Genomic DNA, 16,755 nt, shown 5'->3' on the forward strand with positions numbered 1-16,755 from the left:
TAGTGGTTTGAATACTGGGATCATATTAATTGGACTTCTTTAACAAATATTTACACAGTTTTATTATTTTTAATGAAATAACTATCTATATCGACAAAATTTGTAAAAGTTCTTGTTAAAGTTGGTAAATTTTCAAATTTTTATGCAAAGCTGTACGGTTTAGGCTACCCTCCCCATTAATTAGCATTTTTCTATCATTCCTTGATTGCATAGCAATGTTTTAATTCTGAGAAATCTTCATAAAATATATTTTTTTACTTTAGGCGCTAACTTGAATCAAAATTAAAAAAAATGTTTGATATTTTTTTAAAAATAAAACTCGTACCAGTAAGAAAGAAGAAGGAAGAGTCGTAGTAATGAAAAAGAAGTATTACAAGTATAGTTAATAGTTTCCTTTATTGATGAATGATCATGAATAATGCGTTTCATGTGCTAATGTTTATCCGCTATCGACCTCCTTATAATCCAACACCAGGGCGGCCAAATCCTCCCTCGCATCTTTGAATTCGCCTTCTTCCATTCCCTCCCCCACGTAGTGATGTACGAACGCCCTTTTCTTGTACATCATGTCGAATTTACGCAGCAGACGCTCCCAGGCTTCCCTAATGGCTGTCGTGTTTGACAACATTGTAACCGCTCTCGAGACTGCAGCTAAGTCGCCTAAAAATATACTTAAAATTGGTAAATATATCGAGACTGATAAAAACACACTTGTTTTGCTATATCTTCCTTTGTCACAAGACTACTGTAATCTTATTTAAAATAACAAAAAATATTTGATTGTAGATTTGTACATTTGATTTTAGTTTATTATCACTGATTTGGTTACCTTTACAATGGTAAGAAATCTGTTAAGCTTCATTCAGAATGTCGCAATTAGTGGTTTCAATTACACTTTATGCTTTTTAGTTTACGATGATTTATTCACAATGTCTAAAAACATAATAATTAGGCAACGGCCCAGCTACGTCGAAACACCGGTTCCCATTAGAACACTGAAGTTAAGAGACGTAAGGCGATACTAGTGGATGGACGGGTGACCGATTAGAAACTCTGTATCGTGCTGTTGTTCAATAAAGGCAAAAGTGTAAAATCTATTGACACACACTGCTCATTCACGCCGGTTCGAGGTCGGATGAGGTCGGATATCTCATGAGTAAGAGTTGATTTAGACACTTGCCAAGTCGGTAGACCATTGACCATGATATGGCCGAAGACCGCGGTTCGGATTCCGCGTAAACAAAGTAGGCCCCGTCCAGATTAGCCCTGGCAGCAAAAAGGAGACGTTAACTGAAATCTTTACTTTACTTTAAAAACATAATTAAAATTAATAGAATATCCTAGCAACAGCTTGCGGTAATCAGTTGTATCCATAAAGCCTAATATTTAGATGTATTTAGCTTATAAAACAATAAACCTTTGATTTCTAACCAGATTTTCTCTTGACCGATGATAATCAAAGGACAAAATGACATTCCTCACAAATTTTAAAGTATAATTAATAGAAAAGTTAAAAGTGTAATAACTTTTTCCATTAATTGAAAATTCCTACCACTAATTTTAACGTTTTGAATACTTAAATTCAAATTAGAGGAACAAACTTCTACGCTAATTGAAGCCACTAATTTATTCCACCAGTTTTGGCCGAAAAAATGGCACCAAATGGACCAAAAATCAGTTTTTTGCAAATATCTACCAAAATATGCAATTTACAAGTTTTCTTGGATCTTGGATTGGAAGCTTCATTTTTGTTCCGAGAAAAATTTCCAATCCAATTTTGTAAACTGCATATTTTGGCAGATATTTGTAAAAAACTGATTTTTCGGCCATTTGGGGCAATTTTCGGCCAAAGCTGACCAAGTACGGTGTACGGTGTTACTATTTCCCCCCTAAAACTACTCCCCAAAAGGTACACAATCCACCTAAAAAGTCAAGGTCGACGAATTACGCCGAGACTTGGGTCTGTATTTTCGTGGGACTTGGGTCTGGGTTTTCGTGTCCTTATTTACTGGACTACCCCCCACCTAGGATGAATTGATAGTTACGCTAATGCATATTAGGCTAGGTATCTATCAAATATTTACATATTCGAAACTTTTTAATAAAATTTAATAAACAAAGCGCAAGTCTGAAATCACATTTTTATTTTTACTTAAGATTCGAACTTTACTTTCAACCATGACTAATTTTTACTTTTATGTTTTTACTTTCTATTTATGTCTGTGTATGTTTTTGTTCATAGATATAAAGTGGGTTCCAATTTCGAGACACGAGCGTTGGTATCTCGGAAACCGTAATAGATAGAAAGATGGTTAAATTGGGGCAAAGTTGCGCCTTGAAATGTTCGCCAACACGCTATCAAAACTTAATTTTTTTAAATTTTATATTTAAGGTTTTGAAAGAATTCAGTCTCCTGAGTATAACGATATGCCACACTTTCTATTTTTATTGTTTTTTATATTTTTATATATATATTTTTTTATTTTAAAGCAACAAAATTATTTAATTTATACTAATATATAAAATCCTTAAGTGACTGACATACTGATTAATCACGATCCTGCTCAAACCACTCAACGTAAGAAGCTCAATTTTGGCATACAGGTTGATTCTAGGGTGTAGAGGTTCGATAAGAAGGGATTTTTCGAAATTCCAGTTCCAAGAGGGTGAAACCACCCTCAAATATTACAATATTTTTTATTTAAAAAACGGTCAAGTTTCCGAAAAAACGCTTAAACACGTACATTTTATTTTGTTTTTTTACATATTTTAAGATTTTTTAAAAATGTATACAGGGTGTTTCGAAAAATCTATTCATTGATTAATCACGATCCTACTTAAAACGCTTGACGTAAAAAGCTGATTTTTGGAAAACGGAAATTCGAAACTCCAATTCCAAGGGGGTGAAACCACCCCTCAAATATTAGAATATTTTTTATTTAAAAACCGGTGAGTTTTTCGGAAAAACTCTTAAACACGTATATTTTATTTTGTAAATATATTATATATTATTTATTTAGTTATATTATTTATTTAATTATATATTTATAAAGATTTTTTATAAATTTATACAGAGTGTTTCATAAAATATGACACGATTCTGCTTAAACTGCTTGGCGTTTAAAGCTGATTTTTGGCAAACGAATTGACTGTGGGTGTAGAGGTTCGACAAGGAGGGGTTTCTCGAATCTCAAATTCCAAGAGGGTGAAAACGCCCCCAAAATATTACAATATTTGTTATTTAAAAAACGGTTAGTCTTTCGGGAAAACGCTTGGACAAGCATAATTTATTTAGTTTTTTTTACATATTTTGAAATTTTTTAAAAAATCATACAGGGTGTTCCAAAAAGTTGGGTAATTTCTTAACCACGATTCTGCTTAAACTGACGTAAAAAGCTTATTTTTGGCAAACGGATTTTTCGAAAGTCAAATTCCAACGAGATGAAACTACCCCTCAAATATTACCAAGATATATAATAATATCACCATATTGTTTTTTCTCATGCTGACATAAATGTGAGAAAATTTTATCCAGTTTGTATGTTAATAGAAATTCTTGCTTTGCTTTATCTTACAAATGATTAATTCGACGCGAACGAAGTCGCTGGTACACGCTAATTATTATATAAAATAAATTCAAGTCCGTGTCTGGTTTTCTAAATTATTTAACCTGATTATATTCATCCCAACAATATTGATGAAAGCTAATTATCATTGAATAAGGAAAATCGAGCCAATTGAAATATTAAAATAATTAATATCCAGGGTCAACAATTTAGAGATATTATTTTTAACTTTTTTTATTGTGAATTTAAGGGTTACCACCCTCCCAATTGCACAAATTTATTTTTCGTTCAATTTTATTCCCTATCAACAGACCTTCTTCTTATACTTCCGAATGGATTTTGTACTCTTTGTTGTAAATGTTGAGGTGTATTGATTTCACTTTTACAAATGATGTCAAATAATGCCCCCCGCCCCTTGGCAACAGGTCTTAGAACCTGGCTGGCCATTGTATTGCTCCACCATTTCCAATCCATCTTCCGGGGAAATGATTTGCTTGTTTATATTATAGGGTAAAGTAAGGTATGTTGGTGGTATAGGTAAATTGGTGATAGTTCTTTAATAATTTTTCAGCAACTCGCCTATTCAGTGGCAGGACTTAAAACGTGTCAGTTAAATCTATCTAATATCCTCTCCATGCTGCATAGTCTGCGGCGCGCTTCGGTCCATTTGTTTGCGTTTAGGAAAACGTTTGCTTCGTGCCGGTAAATAAAGTAATTCAATTTGATCATTTTTGTGATATAAATTGATTTTATTTGTAGTTGGCGAACTATTGACAGATAAGAGTTCGTTCCTGTGTTATCCCATAGGGAATAAATGCTACTTTGTAATGTGGTACAATAATAATGAGCTTAAAATATTGTTTGCTCTTGTGATTAAATTCAGTTAATAACGACAACCAAAAAGTAAAGAGGCAACAAAGTAATGAGATTTTTGAATGTCCGGAATTTTTGAATGTCGAGAAGTTGTGAACGCTAAAAATTGTGCCTTATGGGTTCAGTGCTCTTTTTGCTGTGTTCCGTATCACAGAGATTGTCAAACGAGACCTGACGATGAAGACATGTGCGACGGTTGTGATGAGCAGTCAGAATAAACGAAACGACTCAGAATAAAAATTATTATTATTATTTCTACTAGGTAAATACTTGTTTTGTAATAAACTTAAAAATTTTCAGCCATTTTATTTTCAACTGCACGTAATCTCATATATCACCAAAATACCTTTCCACTATCACCAAATTAACTTACCTATAACCAAATTACCTAACCAATTTGTATTTTTTTCAAATTTATTTTTTCTGTCAAAATTGACATCATCTTATCGTTTTGAATATATAAGCGATTGTTTGAAACATAAACCTTCCAGATAGGTAAGTTGGAAAAATAATATATCTTCATACGAATTCAAATTGTCCATGTTCAAGCAAAAATATCACCAACTTACTTTATCCTATTATTTTATATTATTTTACTGTAATTGATCTGCCGTATTCAATGTTTTACCCCACGTCATTGTTAAGTTTTAAAGCTCATCAAAATTGTAACGACATATTATTATAATTAAATTAATTATATTGAATAAATGGGTGTTTAAATGTCCGAAACACAAAAAATATTAAGTGTGGGATATTATACTTTCTATTTATGTCTGTGTATGTTTTTGTTCATAGATATAAAGTGGGTTCCAATTTCGAGACACGAGCGTTGGTATCTCGGAAACCGTAATAGATAGAAAGATGGTTAAATTGGGGCAAAGTTGCGCCTTGAAATGTTCGCCAACACGCTATCAAAACTTAATTTTTTTAAATTTTATATTTAAGGTTTTGAAAGAATTCAGTCTCCTGAGTATAACGATATGCCACACTTTCTATTTTTTATTGTTTTTTATATTTTTATATATATATTTTTTTTATTTTAAAGCAACAAAATTATTTAATTTATACTAATATATAAAATCCTTAAGTGACTGACATACTGATTAATCACGATCCTGCTCAAACCACTCAACGTAAGAAGCTCAATTTTGGCATACAGGTTGATTCTAGGGTGTAGAGGTTCGATAAGAAGGGATTTTTCGAAATTCCAGTTCCAAGAGGGTGAAACCACCCCTCAAATATTACAATATTTTTTATTTAAAAAACGGTCAAGTTTCCGAAAAAACGCTTAAACACGTACATTTTATTTTGTTTTTTTACATATTTTAAGATTTTTTAAAAATGTATACAGGGTGTTTCGAAAAATCTATTCATTGATTAATCACGATCCTACTTAAAACGCTTGACGTAAAAAGCTGATTTTTGGAAAACGGAAATTCGAAACTCCAATTCCAAGGGGGTGAAACCACCCCTCAAATATTAGAATATTTTTTATTTAAAAACCGGTGAGTTTTTCGGAAAAACTCTTAAACACGTATATTTTATTTTGTAAATATATTATATATTATTTATTTAGTTATATTATTTATTTAATTATATATTTATAAAGATTTTTTATAAATTTATACAGAGTGTTTCATAAAATATGACACGATTCTGCTTAAACTGCTTGGCGTTTAAAGCTGATTTTTGGCAAACGAATTGACTGTGGGGTGTAGAGGTTCGACAAGGAGGGGTTTCTCGAATCTCAAATTCCAAGAGGGTGAAAACGCCCCCAAAATATTACAATATTTGTTATTTAAAAAACGGTTAGTCTTTCGGGAAAACGCTTGGACAAGCATAATTTATTTAGTTTTTTTTACATATTTTGAAATTTTTTAAAAAATCATACAGGGTGTTCCAAAAAGTTATACTGGCCATGAGAATATGCAATTATTTTTTTGATTTTCTAAAAAGTAACGACAGGGAAAAATAAAATAGATTTTGAAAAAAATCCGTTTTTCTCAAAAAACTCAGCTATCCTTGAAAAACGAGGAGGAAGACAGGGGTGTGTTTTGTCATCGTTATTCATTCGGAGAACATTTTTATCGAGGCTTTAAGCTTGATTTTCATGCATCCGTTGTTCGACGATACGTTGATACGATATTAATTTTATTGGTAGAATTTAAAGACTTTAATTGGTTAGAAAATAACGCAGTTTTTATATTTATTGCATTTTCATGCCTTCGTTTATCGGATATACGTTGGTGTCATCTGATATTTGCGTTTCCATAACGATTTTGCTATTTTACTTATATTTTTATTAAGGTTAAATTAAATTTGTCAAAAAAGTGTTCAAACGTTCGTTATCGTATGAACGGATCCGTTGACGGGCTGAAGTAGAATATTTACGGATGAAAAGTGGCGCGAAAATGCTATGACCAATCAGAGCACCGTCGGACCATCGTATCTACGTATAACGGATGCTTGGAAATCAAACTTTATCCGGCAGAATAGAGGGCGTTAAAATTGGAGGCGAGATCATAAATAACGTAAAATGAAAACGTTTTTGATGGCATCTTGGTGAACATCTCAAAGTGCAAATTTGTCCCATTTAACCATGTTCGTATCTATTAGGGTTGCCGAGATACCAATGCTCGTACCCCGAATTTGTCCCAACAAACATTTGAAGGTAAAATTACGTTAAATTAACCTCCTGGACTATTATTAACCAACTGGAAATTGGTCGAAATTTCCAAGAATTGACGTTAAAATTCCCAAAGTGGGAAATAAAACTAAAGTAATTTGGAAGTTAAAAACAGGTTAACAGGTTATAATGTCTTGTTCGAAATATGGGCTATGAAGTCTAAAATATCCGACCTGAGGTCATAACATGGTAAAATAGAGGTATATTTTACTAAAAATAGTCCTAATTTATACTACCTACATTTTAACATGGGAAAGAAAGAGAAAGAATAACGTAAAGTATTTTTCTTTTTTTAATATGTGTATGTAAATGAATTTCCCAATAATGAACCAGGAAGACAAACAAGTGTAGTAATAACTGGCATGGCCGTTTGAACATTAATCCAATATATGTAGATGAAATACCTACATATATTCACTTCCTAATACATGTAAATAAGTTATTGGTAAGAAGTGGTTTACTGGATTCGCAAGATAATTACGTCTGCGGAGAAAATTTTTCTGTGAGATGTAAATATGATAGGCCCTAAAAAATTATGCGCCATTAAAATTTTAACAATTCTTGTTAAAATTGTTTAACAATTCGTCTTTTTAACAATTAATTTTAGAATAAATCGTCACTTTCAAGGTTCTAACCTAATTTTTTTTCAGCTAACTTCCTTGGTACACTTTTAAAGTTCTTAGTTAATTTAACTTGTGGTAGGTAGTATTATTCATAAACGTCTGTTTATTTTTCTCAATAGTTTAGAACAATATCTCAAAAAAATATTTTTTGAAAACAAATTAGATAAGAAAATGGCCGCTAATGGTGTTTTTAACTATTCGTCTATGAAGTTAGGTTTTCCAGAATTTTAAAACCTTAAAGTCCGCTTTCGTTTTATGAGGTTAAGATTTCTTTAAATTAATAACCTCAAAGGTCAATATTTCTTGCTTAAAATATTTTTCCTTCGAGGTGCAGGTTAAAAAATGGGCTATATTAGGTCGAAGTTCATTTCTCATTGCTGGAGTATCGCCGGTAAAACAGAAAACTTTTATTTTCTTTGAGTGACAGTTGACAATGATATTTTATGCTAAGTTCGGTAATTACATCTTCGAGCAATCCGATTAACTTTTCACAATAATCATGTGTCCTAAAATGAGAATCTTTATTGAGAGTCACGTGACATATCAAATTTTTATCCTTTTGCTGGCCGATGCAATTAGCGAACTGGCCTAAAGTAGAACACTAGATAACTAGAAAACCAAATTAGTTTTCTTTGCTTATTATTTTTAAAAGTTTTGTGTTTTAGGATTGTATCATAGAGGACTTTTTGTTTTTATTGCACATAATGGACACGTTTAAGATTGTGTCGGTAATAGAAAAGAAACGCATTGAATATGCTTTCGTTTCCCACCAGTGGGAACAAGGTAATGTGTTATGACGTAATAATCCCTCGAAAACTGCTTTAAACGGAAATCACCCCGAGGAAATTAAAAAAAGCAATTTTTAACCTGCCGTATGTCTGACTTTCTTCCAAGTCAAAAAACTAAGTTACTTTTACCTTTGAAGCATAATAGCGACTTATGAGGTCGAAATAAATTAAATTTTCAACCTAATTTGAACTGCTCCAAATAAGGTCCCATTTAAAGTTATTAACAACTAAATTTTAACCTAACTTGAAAACCAAACAATGACTAAGTCCCTGTAGTCTTAATGCCCTCAATAGGTTATCAGTAACTATATTTTAACAATGCCAGCTAACTCCAACGTTGCTACTTTTTACAGGCATAATTTTAGGTTATTATTAACTAGTTTACGACCTCATTTTTAGATTTCTCGCACTTTGTTCCCTACAAGAAATTTATTAAGTTAAGTATAAGTAAAACTCAACCAAATAATGGTTAATTTTCCGTGGTAAATGGTATTTCTCCTTCCTATGCTACTTGGGGTAGCACCCTTTAGAATTTTTTTTAAACTTTATAAAATAAATGTTAATATATTTAATTATTAATAAAATAATTACCTCCAGGTACTGTAGTCGGTGGCTGATAATTAATACCGATCTTGAAACCAGTGGGAGACCAATCAACAAATTGTATAGACCTCTGACTCTTAATACTGTTGATGCTGTTATTAACATCAGTAGGCGATACATCCCCACGAAACAACAGACAGCAAGACATGTATTTTCCTTTCCTCGGATCGCATTTCACCATTTGATTGGCCGGTTCGAAACAAGCATTCGTCAGTTGGGCCACCGAAAGTTGCTCGTGCTGCGCCTTGCTTGCCGGAATAAATGGCGCATACGTTATTAGAGGAAAATGAATTCTGGGATATGGAACCAGGTTGGTTTGGAATTCATCTAGACTAACGTTCACGGCTCCTTCGAACCTAGAGATTAAACATATCCGGATAAATTGGATAACAGAAAAAAAAATAGTTCACACTTGGTAAAGGTCAGTGATACTTCTGACCGAAACGTTGTGTAAGCAAAATAAATAAAGACAATGGAAGTCCCCAACTCTTTCAGTTTTAGAGAAAAAAAAGTATTTCCCATTTAAATAACACGGGAAATGTTTTTTTTTTCTTTAATTTTATTGCTTTCTAACAAATCAGCGTGCTGTTGTAAACATCAATACATATTATTATAGGAAATTAAACGATCTTCAAAAAAGTTTTAATAGGATTTTCCATTTAATCGACTCGTTTGAAAGTTATTGGAGGTTAGCAGATTTAGTTAATAAAGAAAAATATTTAAAAATCTATATTGTCCTATGCGTACGGCAGGTTTTCATCAATAGAGCAGTCATGGGTTCGTTTGTATTTCATTGGAGGAAACCAAATTAAACTAAAAGTAGGCAAGATAGAAAATATAGAAAAAAGTTGATTAGAAACTAAAAGTAGGCAAAGAGTATGTCCCCGGTTGAACTTTAACGTTCCAAAACTGTCAAACGAGTCGATTACATGAAAAATCATATCAGACCTTTTTTGAAGACCGTTCAATGTCCTACAAGAACATACAGAGTTGTTCACTACATACGACACGGAGTATTGTAGCTGAATGATTAGATTTTTACAAATTGTAAGTTTTGGGTTCGTTGAAAGATTATTAGAGCTACAATTTAAAAATATTTTTACAAGATACAGAGTGTCCCAAATAAATAAAAAATATCAAAGTTGTATTTTTAAACCAAAACACCCTGTGTATTACTACATTTTTAGTTTCTACGATTAAAATAAAGGTAAATTTGATTAAGGCTTATTACACTTAAACCTTACCGTTTTTGAAATATTTTTAATTTTGTGAAATTGCAGTAAAAAATTTAAGGCTTCAGTTCTCCAAGGATATTAAAGGTTTTTATACTAAATATTTACTGAAGATTGTTCATTGATCAGTTATTGTGTTGCAATAATAAAAATTATACCACCTTATACAGAGTGTCTAAAATTTTATTTTAAATAATGACTAGCTTTAAACGGCAATAACTTGTTTAATTTAAATGGAACACCCTGTATATTTTATGAGAGTCAGATGCACAATTTAATTGTCTATCAAATTGTATTATACCATTTATTACCTATCTCTTCAAGTTTCCGTAGAAAATGCATTTTCTTATAATTTAAAACTCATTTATCAATATACCCATGGAATACTGACATTTTAGATTATTTTTAAAGATGTACCAAATTTTTAAAGAGTACAGATACTGATATTGTCGATATAGTTTGTTTATTTCATTAAGAAATAAAAAAAAATTGTTTAAATATTTGTTAAAGAGGGCCAATTAATATGATTCCAGTATTCAAACTACATTAATTGACTGTTTGCATTGATTAATAATAATTACACTAAATACTAAAAAACTGAATTTTGTATGTGTATTAGACAGTGTGGTAAAAAGTAACACCTTAAAAATGATATTTTATTTTTTGACAAATTCTTATCTATAACAACAGAGACATTCATTTTCATAACTTATTATTATATTGATTTATGATTCAAATCCACATTTATTATTTAAAACAATTTATTATACAATACTACAACAATATATTTTATTTATTTAAAACAATCTAAAATGTCAATATTCCATGGGTATATTGATAAATGACGTCTAAATTATAAGAAAATACATTTTCTACGAAAACTTGAAAAGATAGGTAAAAAGTGGTATAATATAATTTATTATTAAATATACAGGGCGTTCCATTTAAATTAAACAAGTTATTGCCGTTTAAAGCTATAAATAATTTAAAATAAATTTTTCGACCCTCTGTATGAGGTAGTATTATTTTTGTTATTGCAACACAATAACTGATCAAAAAATGGACTTCAGTAAATATTTAATATTAAAAACTTCGATACCCTTGGAGAAATAAAGCCTTAAAATTTTCCTGCAATTTCATAAAATTGAAAATATTTCAAAAACAATAAGGTTTAAGTGTGATAAATGAAATCTACCTTTATCTCAACCGTAGAATCTAAAAATACAATAATATACAGGGTGTTTCGTTTAAAAAAAATACAACTATAATATTTTTTACTTATTTGGGACACTCTGTATCTTGTAAACATATTTTTAAATTGTAGCTCTAATAGTCCTTCAACGAACCCAGAACTTACAATTTGTAAAAATCTAATTGTTTAGCCACAATACTCCGTGTCGTATGTGGTGAACAACCCTGTATATTGATTTTTACAATACATCCATATAGGGGCGTTAGCTCAAAAATTATTTAAAAAAAAATCGAAATAAAAATTAAACTTCTACACCCTTTATCTCTGCAACGAAGCATTTTAGGACATAAACACGAACTTTTTTGCATAATTTTATCTGCAGAATATAATGCCGAAGATTCCCGAATACAATTTGGACCACCCTGTATATATTTTTATTTAATCAATCCCCAATCAAATTTCCTCTAAATCAATTAATAAAAAACAACCCCCTATGACACAGGATTTATCTGCGACATTGTAAGTATTCAAATTTTCATTTTTTTTTTAATTTTTCCCATAGGGATAATGATAGAAAAGCAAAAAAAAATGTCTCAACATTTTCCGTCATTTTCCGAAACGTTATATCTGTATCAAACCTGAGAGATGCCGTGACAGCTGACACTACTTGGCCAAGAAGTCTGTTGGGATTCGTATACGTTGGTCGAGGAGTATCCAGTTTCCTGTCAAGGATATCATAAACGGCTTCGTTGTCCATCACAAAACACACATCTTCTAGCTCTATGCCACCGTTGGTGGCCAACACTGCGTTGTATGGTTCCACTATGATAGGCGAGATGCGAGGAGCTGGGAAAACAGCAAAATCTAATACGCTTGTCTTGCGATAGTCGCTGTATAAACCTTCCAAAAAAGAAGTTGTAAATCCTGATCCGGTGCCACCGCCAAATGCTCGAAATATTACAAATCCTTGCAGGGAGTGGCACTCGTTGGCAACAAGTCTTGTCCGATCTAATGCCAAATCTAGCATTTCTTTTCCAATGCTATACCTTCCACGTGCGTAATTGTTGGCTGCATCTTCTTTACCTTAAATAATTAAACTTTACTTTATTGATATAATGAAAATGAACAAGTCCCAACAATAATAATGATAGGTTTCGACCAAGACCTGACCTTCCTGAAAGTTGTATTAGCTATAATGGTAAATGGTATATATACACAACCAAACTTATATGGAATCATCTATTATTTTTCATAATTTTTGAGATGTATGAAAATTCTGTGTTTATGAATAAAACTCAGTCCTTACCAATGACTTTTAATGAAAAATAATTTATATAGCAATAAAAAAAATTAACCAGTTCCCAAAATAAACAAAATGGTATTTTTTTGGTTTCTGAAACGAACTTAAGATTTAAATTTTTAATGGCCAAAAAGCATAAAAAAAAGAAAATTTATAATTTTAATATTCCTTGTTGCCACCTCTAGCCCTTAAGCAAGCTTCTATCTGCGCTGGCATGCTTCTTATTAAATTATCCACGTTGTCTTGGGGTATGTTTTCCCATTCTGCTAATGCTGCATCAATAAGCTGTGCGATATTTTCTGTATTGTTTCGACGAGCTCTAACCCTTCTTTTGAGCTAATCCCACAAGTGTTCGATAGGGTTTAGATCTAGTAAATAGGCAGGCCAGTCCAAAACTATGACACCTGCCGTTTCAAGACGTTCTCTAGTCACTCTGCTGGTATGGGGAGGGGAACTATCGTGCATGAAGTTAAAAATATCCCAAATTGCAGCTCTCCAAAGAGTAACGATTGGTTCTAGCACCAAATCAACATATCTCCGACCCGTTAAAATTTGTTGAAGTGGTAACAATGGAGTTTTTGCTTCCAGTATAATACCTCCCCAGAACATTACAGTTCCTCCTTTATATCATGGTACAGATTTGGCAGCCTGAAGTCTCGCTTGTCTTCCTAGAGCTCTGAGAACCCGAATTCGATGGTTATCTTATCTTAGGCCAATTCTGGTTTCATCCGAAAAAAGAACATTTTGCCAATTCTCAGTTGTCCAGTTTTGATGTTGAAGGCGTCAATTTAGCCGGTCAATTTTATTTTGCCGAGATAACTGTGAGATCTGTAACTCTCTCCTACTGTAAAACCCTCGTGCACGAAGCCTTTTTCTTGTGGTTTCAACTGAAACGTTCACACATGTAGCTGCCAAAAGTTGTCTTTGTAGCTCTGGATGAGAAAGATTGGGATTTATTTTAACAATTTAGCACACAAGACGGTCTTGTTGTTCAGTTGTGACTCTTTGACGACTTTATCTGGGCCTATCCTTGTGTGTTCCTAATTCCAAGTACCTTGCATATGTTTTCGTTACAACACCCTGGGTAACGCCTACTGTCTCTCCTACGTCTCTCTGGAGCATTCCTTCTTCGATGAGAGCAATAATTCTTCCCCTCTATACATCTATTAATCAAACATATGACATTTTTTAATTTTTTTGGCTTGAATGAAAATTACCGGACAGTTGTGATTTTACTACTGAACACAAAAATCAAAAGAAAATAAATCGCAGCAGTCGTTTATTCTTTATTATCATGTTTATTTACAACAAAAAGCCTTATCTTAAAGTTGTATACCAATTTTTATCCTTGCAAGAAATTTAGTCAAAAATAAAGAGTGATTCCATATAAGTTTGGTTGTGTGTATAACAGTACAAGTACGAAAATAACATAATTTCGTTAATATAGTTTGATACTTTTATGGTTAGGCGTAAAAGTGCTTTACCTTTATGCCTATGCGTTAGAATGTGTGAGGGAATTGTTAAAAATTATCTACATATTTATCATCATCATCATTATTTTCAGCTTATTCAACCATTTTCAATTATGGTATAACCTCCCTCTAATCCATATATATGTTCCTGCTGAATATGTCGACACTTTTTTAGCTTTAAAATATGTCCCATTTATAGTAACTTTTACCCTCAAAATTTCATTCGAATCACTAAAAGTACCCGGTAGCTACGAAAGAAAGCAGTATCGAAACAAAGCAGTATCGAATCTCTCCACGAGAGATGGCACATGTTTTTTGAAACAACCTGTATAATAAAGGGAATTTCATATACACGCGAATTGCGAATATCGTTGCTATTGGTCGATTTCAAAAAAAAATACGGAGGCGGCAAAATTGAATAGTATATTAAACAACGAGTTTCGAAAACGGCGTTTTGTACAACAAAATGTTCTACATTTTGTTGCCTCGAGCCGCAGGCAAGAGCCACAAGTCGAACAAGTGCACAAAGAAGTTTTCGAACGAGTTTTTTACGCTATTTTTTCTACGACTACAAATTAGCAGCAGACTGACTCAGTTTTTGCCAGTTTTGTGGAATAATTTGCGATGTAATGATGACACTTTTCTGACGGCTGCGTTGCGTTTGGCGTTTCACCTAAATATTGGAGGTTAAAAATGTTAAAATTGACACATGTTGTGTGCACTAAGAGTAAGCGTGCGCAAAGATTGCGCACTACAAAATTTGCGCACGGTGTGTGAAAAACGTCACTTTCAGATTGACTTTAGCGTGCGTTTTTTACCGTTTTACATAGCAGTCGTAGAAAAAGAAAGTTGTTTTAATATTTTGCGAATTCGCATAATTTAAAATCTGGGGGCGGGAATATTGACACTGATTTAAAATTTTTGCAAATCTTCACTGCGATTTTTGAGTTTTTAGGTAATAATATGTCATCTCTTGACATGTATTTCTTGTTATGGTTATAATAATATAAACATTGATTAAGATGGAACAAACTGAAAAGATATAAAAAAATTGTGCATAATCATTATTAGGTACTTATTTTTTTACAGTCTAATTTATTTTTTTTTTAATTTGTTAAGTTTAATATTTTGACTGCAAACTGGTAAAGTTGTTGGAAAATTTTCAAAACTATTGCGAATCGAAATCCTTTATTCTATGGTAGTTGCAACATAATATCTGATCAATAAATAAAGTTCAGTAAATATTTAGTATTAAAAACTTTGATACCCTTGGAGAAATGAAGCCTTAAAATTTTTACTGCAATTTCATAAAATTGAAAATATTTCAAAAACGGTAAGGTTTAAATGTGAGAAACCTTAATCAAATTTACCTTTATTTCAATCGTAGAATCTAAAAAAAGAATAATATACAGGAATATACAATATACTATATTTTTTACTTATTTGGGACACTCTGTATCTTGTAAAATATTTTTAAATTGTAGCTCTAATAGTCCTCCAACGAACCCAAATCTTACAATACACAATTTGAACAATTTATAAAAATTGTTCAGCTAGTAAACAACCCTCTATAGGATTAATAAATTCACAATTGACAGTTGACAGTTGAATGCCTCCTAAAATTTTGCTATTTGTTGCTTACTAGATTTTTATATCTCAACGACGCGCGACGCAACAATTTGATAATATATTTCGATAATTAATATATTACCTGTTAGCAAACAATCTGGATGGAACAAATGCCTATAGTAATTAGTACGAATCTCATCTATAACTGTTGGTTCTAAATCGATCATAACCACCCTCGGCACTGCTTTCCCGGACGAAGAAATGCTAAAGAAAGCATCGGAGCCGCTGTCTTGGGTGTCGTATCCTTGATAAAATCTTCCGTCGACTTGAATTCCATGTTCTAAACAGTACAACTCCCAACATGCGCTTGCTATTTGTACTCCAGCTTGTCCGATATGAATCTGGATGATTTCTCTTTTACTCATTGGACATTATATGTATTTTTCACTTTGAATTTAGATGGGATGGTTGTTTTTACTTTATGATTACGAAAAAATTACATGATTATAATGCGAAATTTTTGTTTACGAAGGATTTGGTGACATATTGACGACGACTAAAGTCAAGTGTCAGAATTTAGTTAGATGTTACAGATTAATTACAGGTAAGTGATTGAAACAACAATTAATGTATATTATACTGCTATTTTTATTAACGTTACAAACTGATACCTGTTTACTTCGCTGTGTATAAACATTTGCAACCATACAGGGTGAGTCTTAAATTTTGTGAAACTGAATCAAATTATTTATTAATTTATTACCTTTTCAACATTTCAAACTATAATATGCGCATAGAGGGTGGCATCTCTCATACGCCGCGGAGGCTCCAGGGAGAACAATAGTTTGTAT

At 32.0% G+C, this 16,755-nt stretch overlaps 1 protein-coding gene across 1 annotated transcript; it reads right to left on the reverse strand.

Moving 5' to 3' along the window:
• Positions 1 to 377: 377 nt before the first annotated feature.
• On the reverse strand, positions 378 to 16,483 carry LOC115884082 (tubulin alpha-1 chain-like). Its single transcript, XM_030902563.1, has 4 exons — positions 16,047 to 16,483; positions 12,202 to 12,646; positions 9,128 to 9,495; positions 378 to 660 (listed from the first exon to the last, which is right to left on the reverse strand). The coding sequence occupies exons 1-4, from the start codon at positions 16,327 to 16,329 to the stop codon at positions 440 to 442; spliced, it is 1,317 nt and encodes a 438-aa protein (XP_030758423.1). The 5' UTR covers positions 16,330 to 16,483; the 3' UTR covers positions 378 to 439.
• Between the last annotated feature and the right edge of the window lie 272 nt (positions 16,484 to 16,755).

This window comes from Sitophilus oryzae, unplaced genomic scaffold, assembly GCF_002938485.1.
Source record: "Sitophilus oryzae breed Bouriz unplaced genomic scaffold, Soryzae_2.0 scaffold_2014_pilon_pilon, whole genome shotgun sequence".
Lineage (NCBI taxonomy): Eukaryota > Metazoa > Arthropoda > Insecta > Coleoptera > Curculionidae > Sitophilus > Sitophilus oryzae.

What these genes read in the sequence shown, in the direction of transcription:
- LOC115884082 (XM_030902563.1), bottom strand. Translation starts at nt 16,329, where the DNA reads ATGAGTAAAAGAGAAATCATCCAGATTCATATCGGACAAGCTGGAGTA. An exon ending in TCCAGATTGTTTGCTAACAG is followed by an intron (nt 12,647 to 16,046) that starts GTAATATATTAA and finishes TAATTATTTAAG; the next exon opens with GTAAAGAAGATGCAGCCAAC. An exon ending in ACCGACTACAGTACCTGGAG is followed by an intron (nt 661 to 9,127) that starts GTAATTATTTTA and finishes GTATATTTTTAG; the next exon opens with GCGACTTAGCTGCAGTCTCG.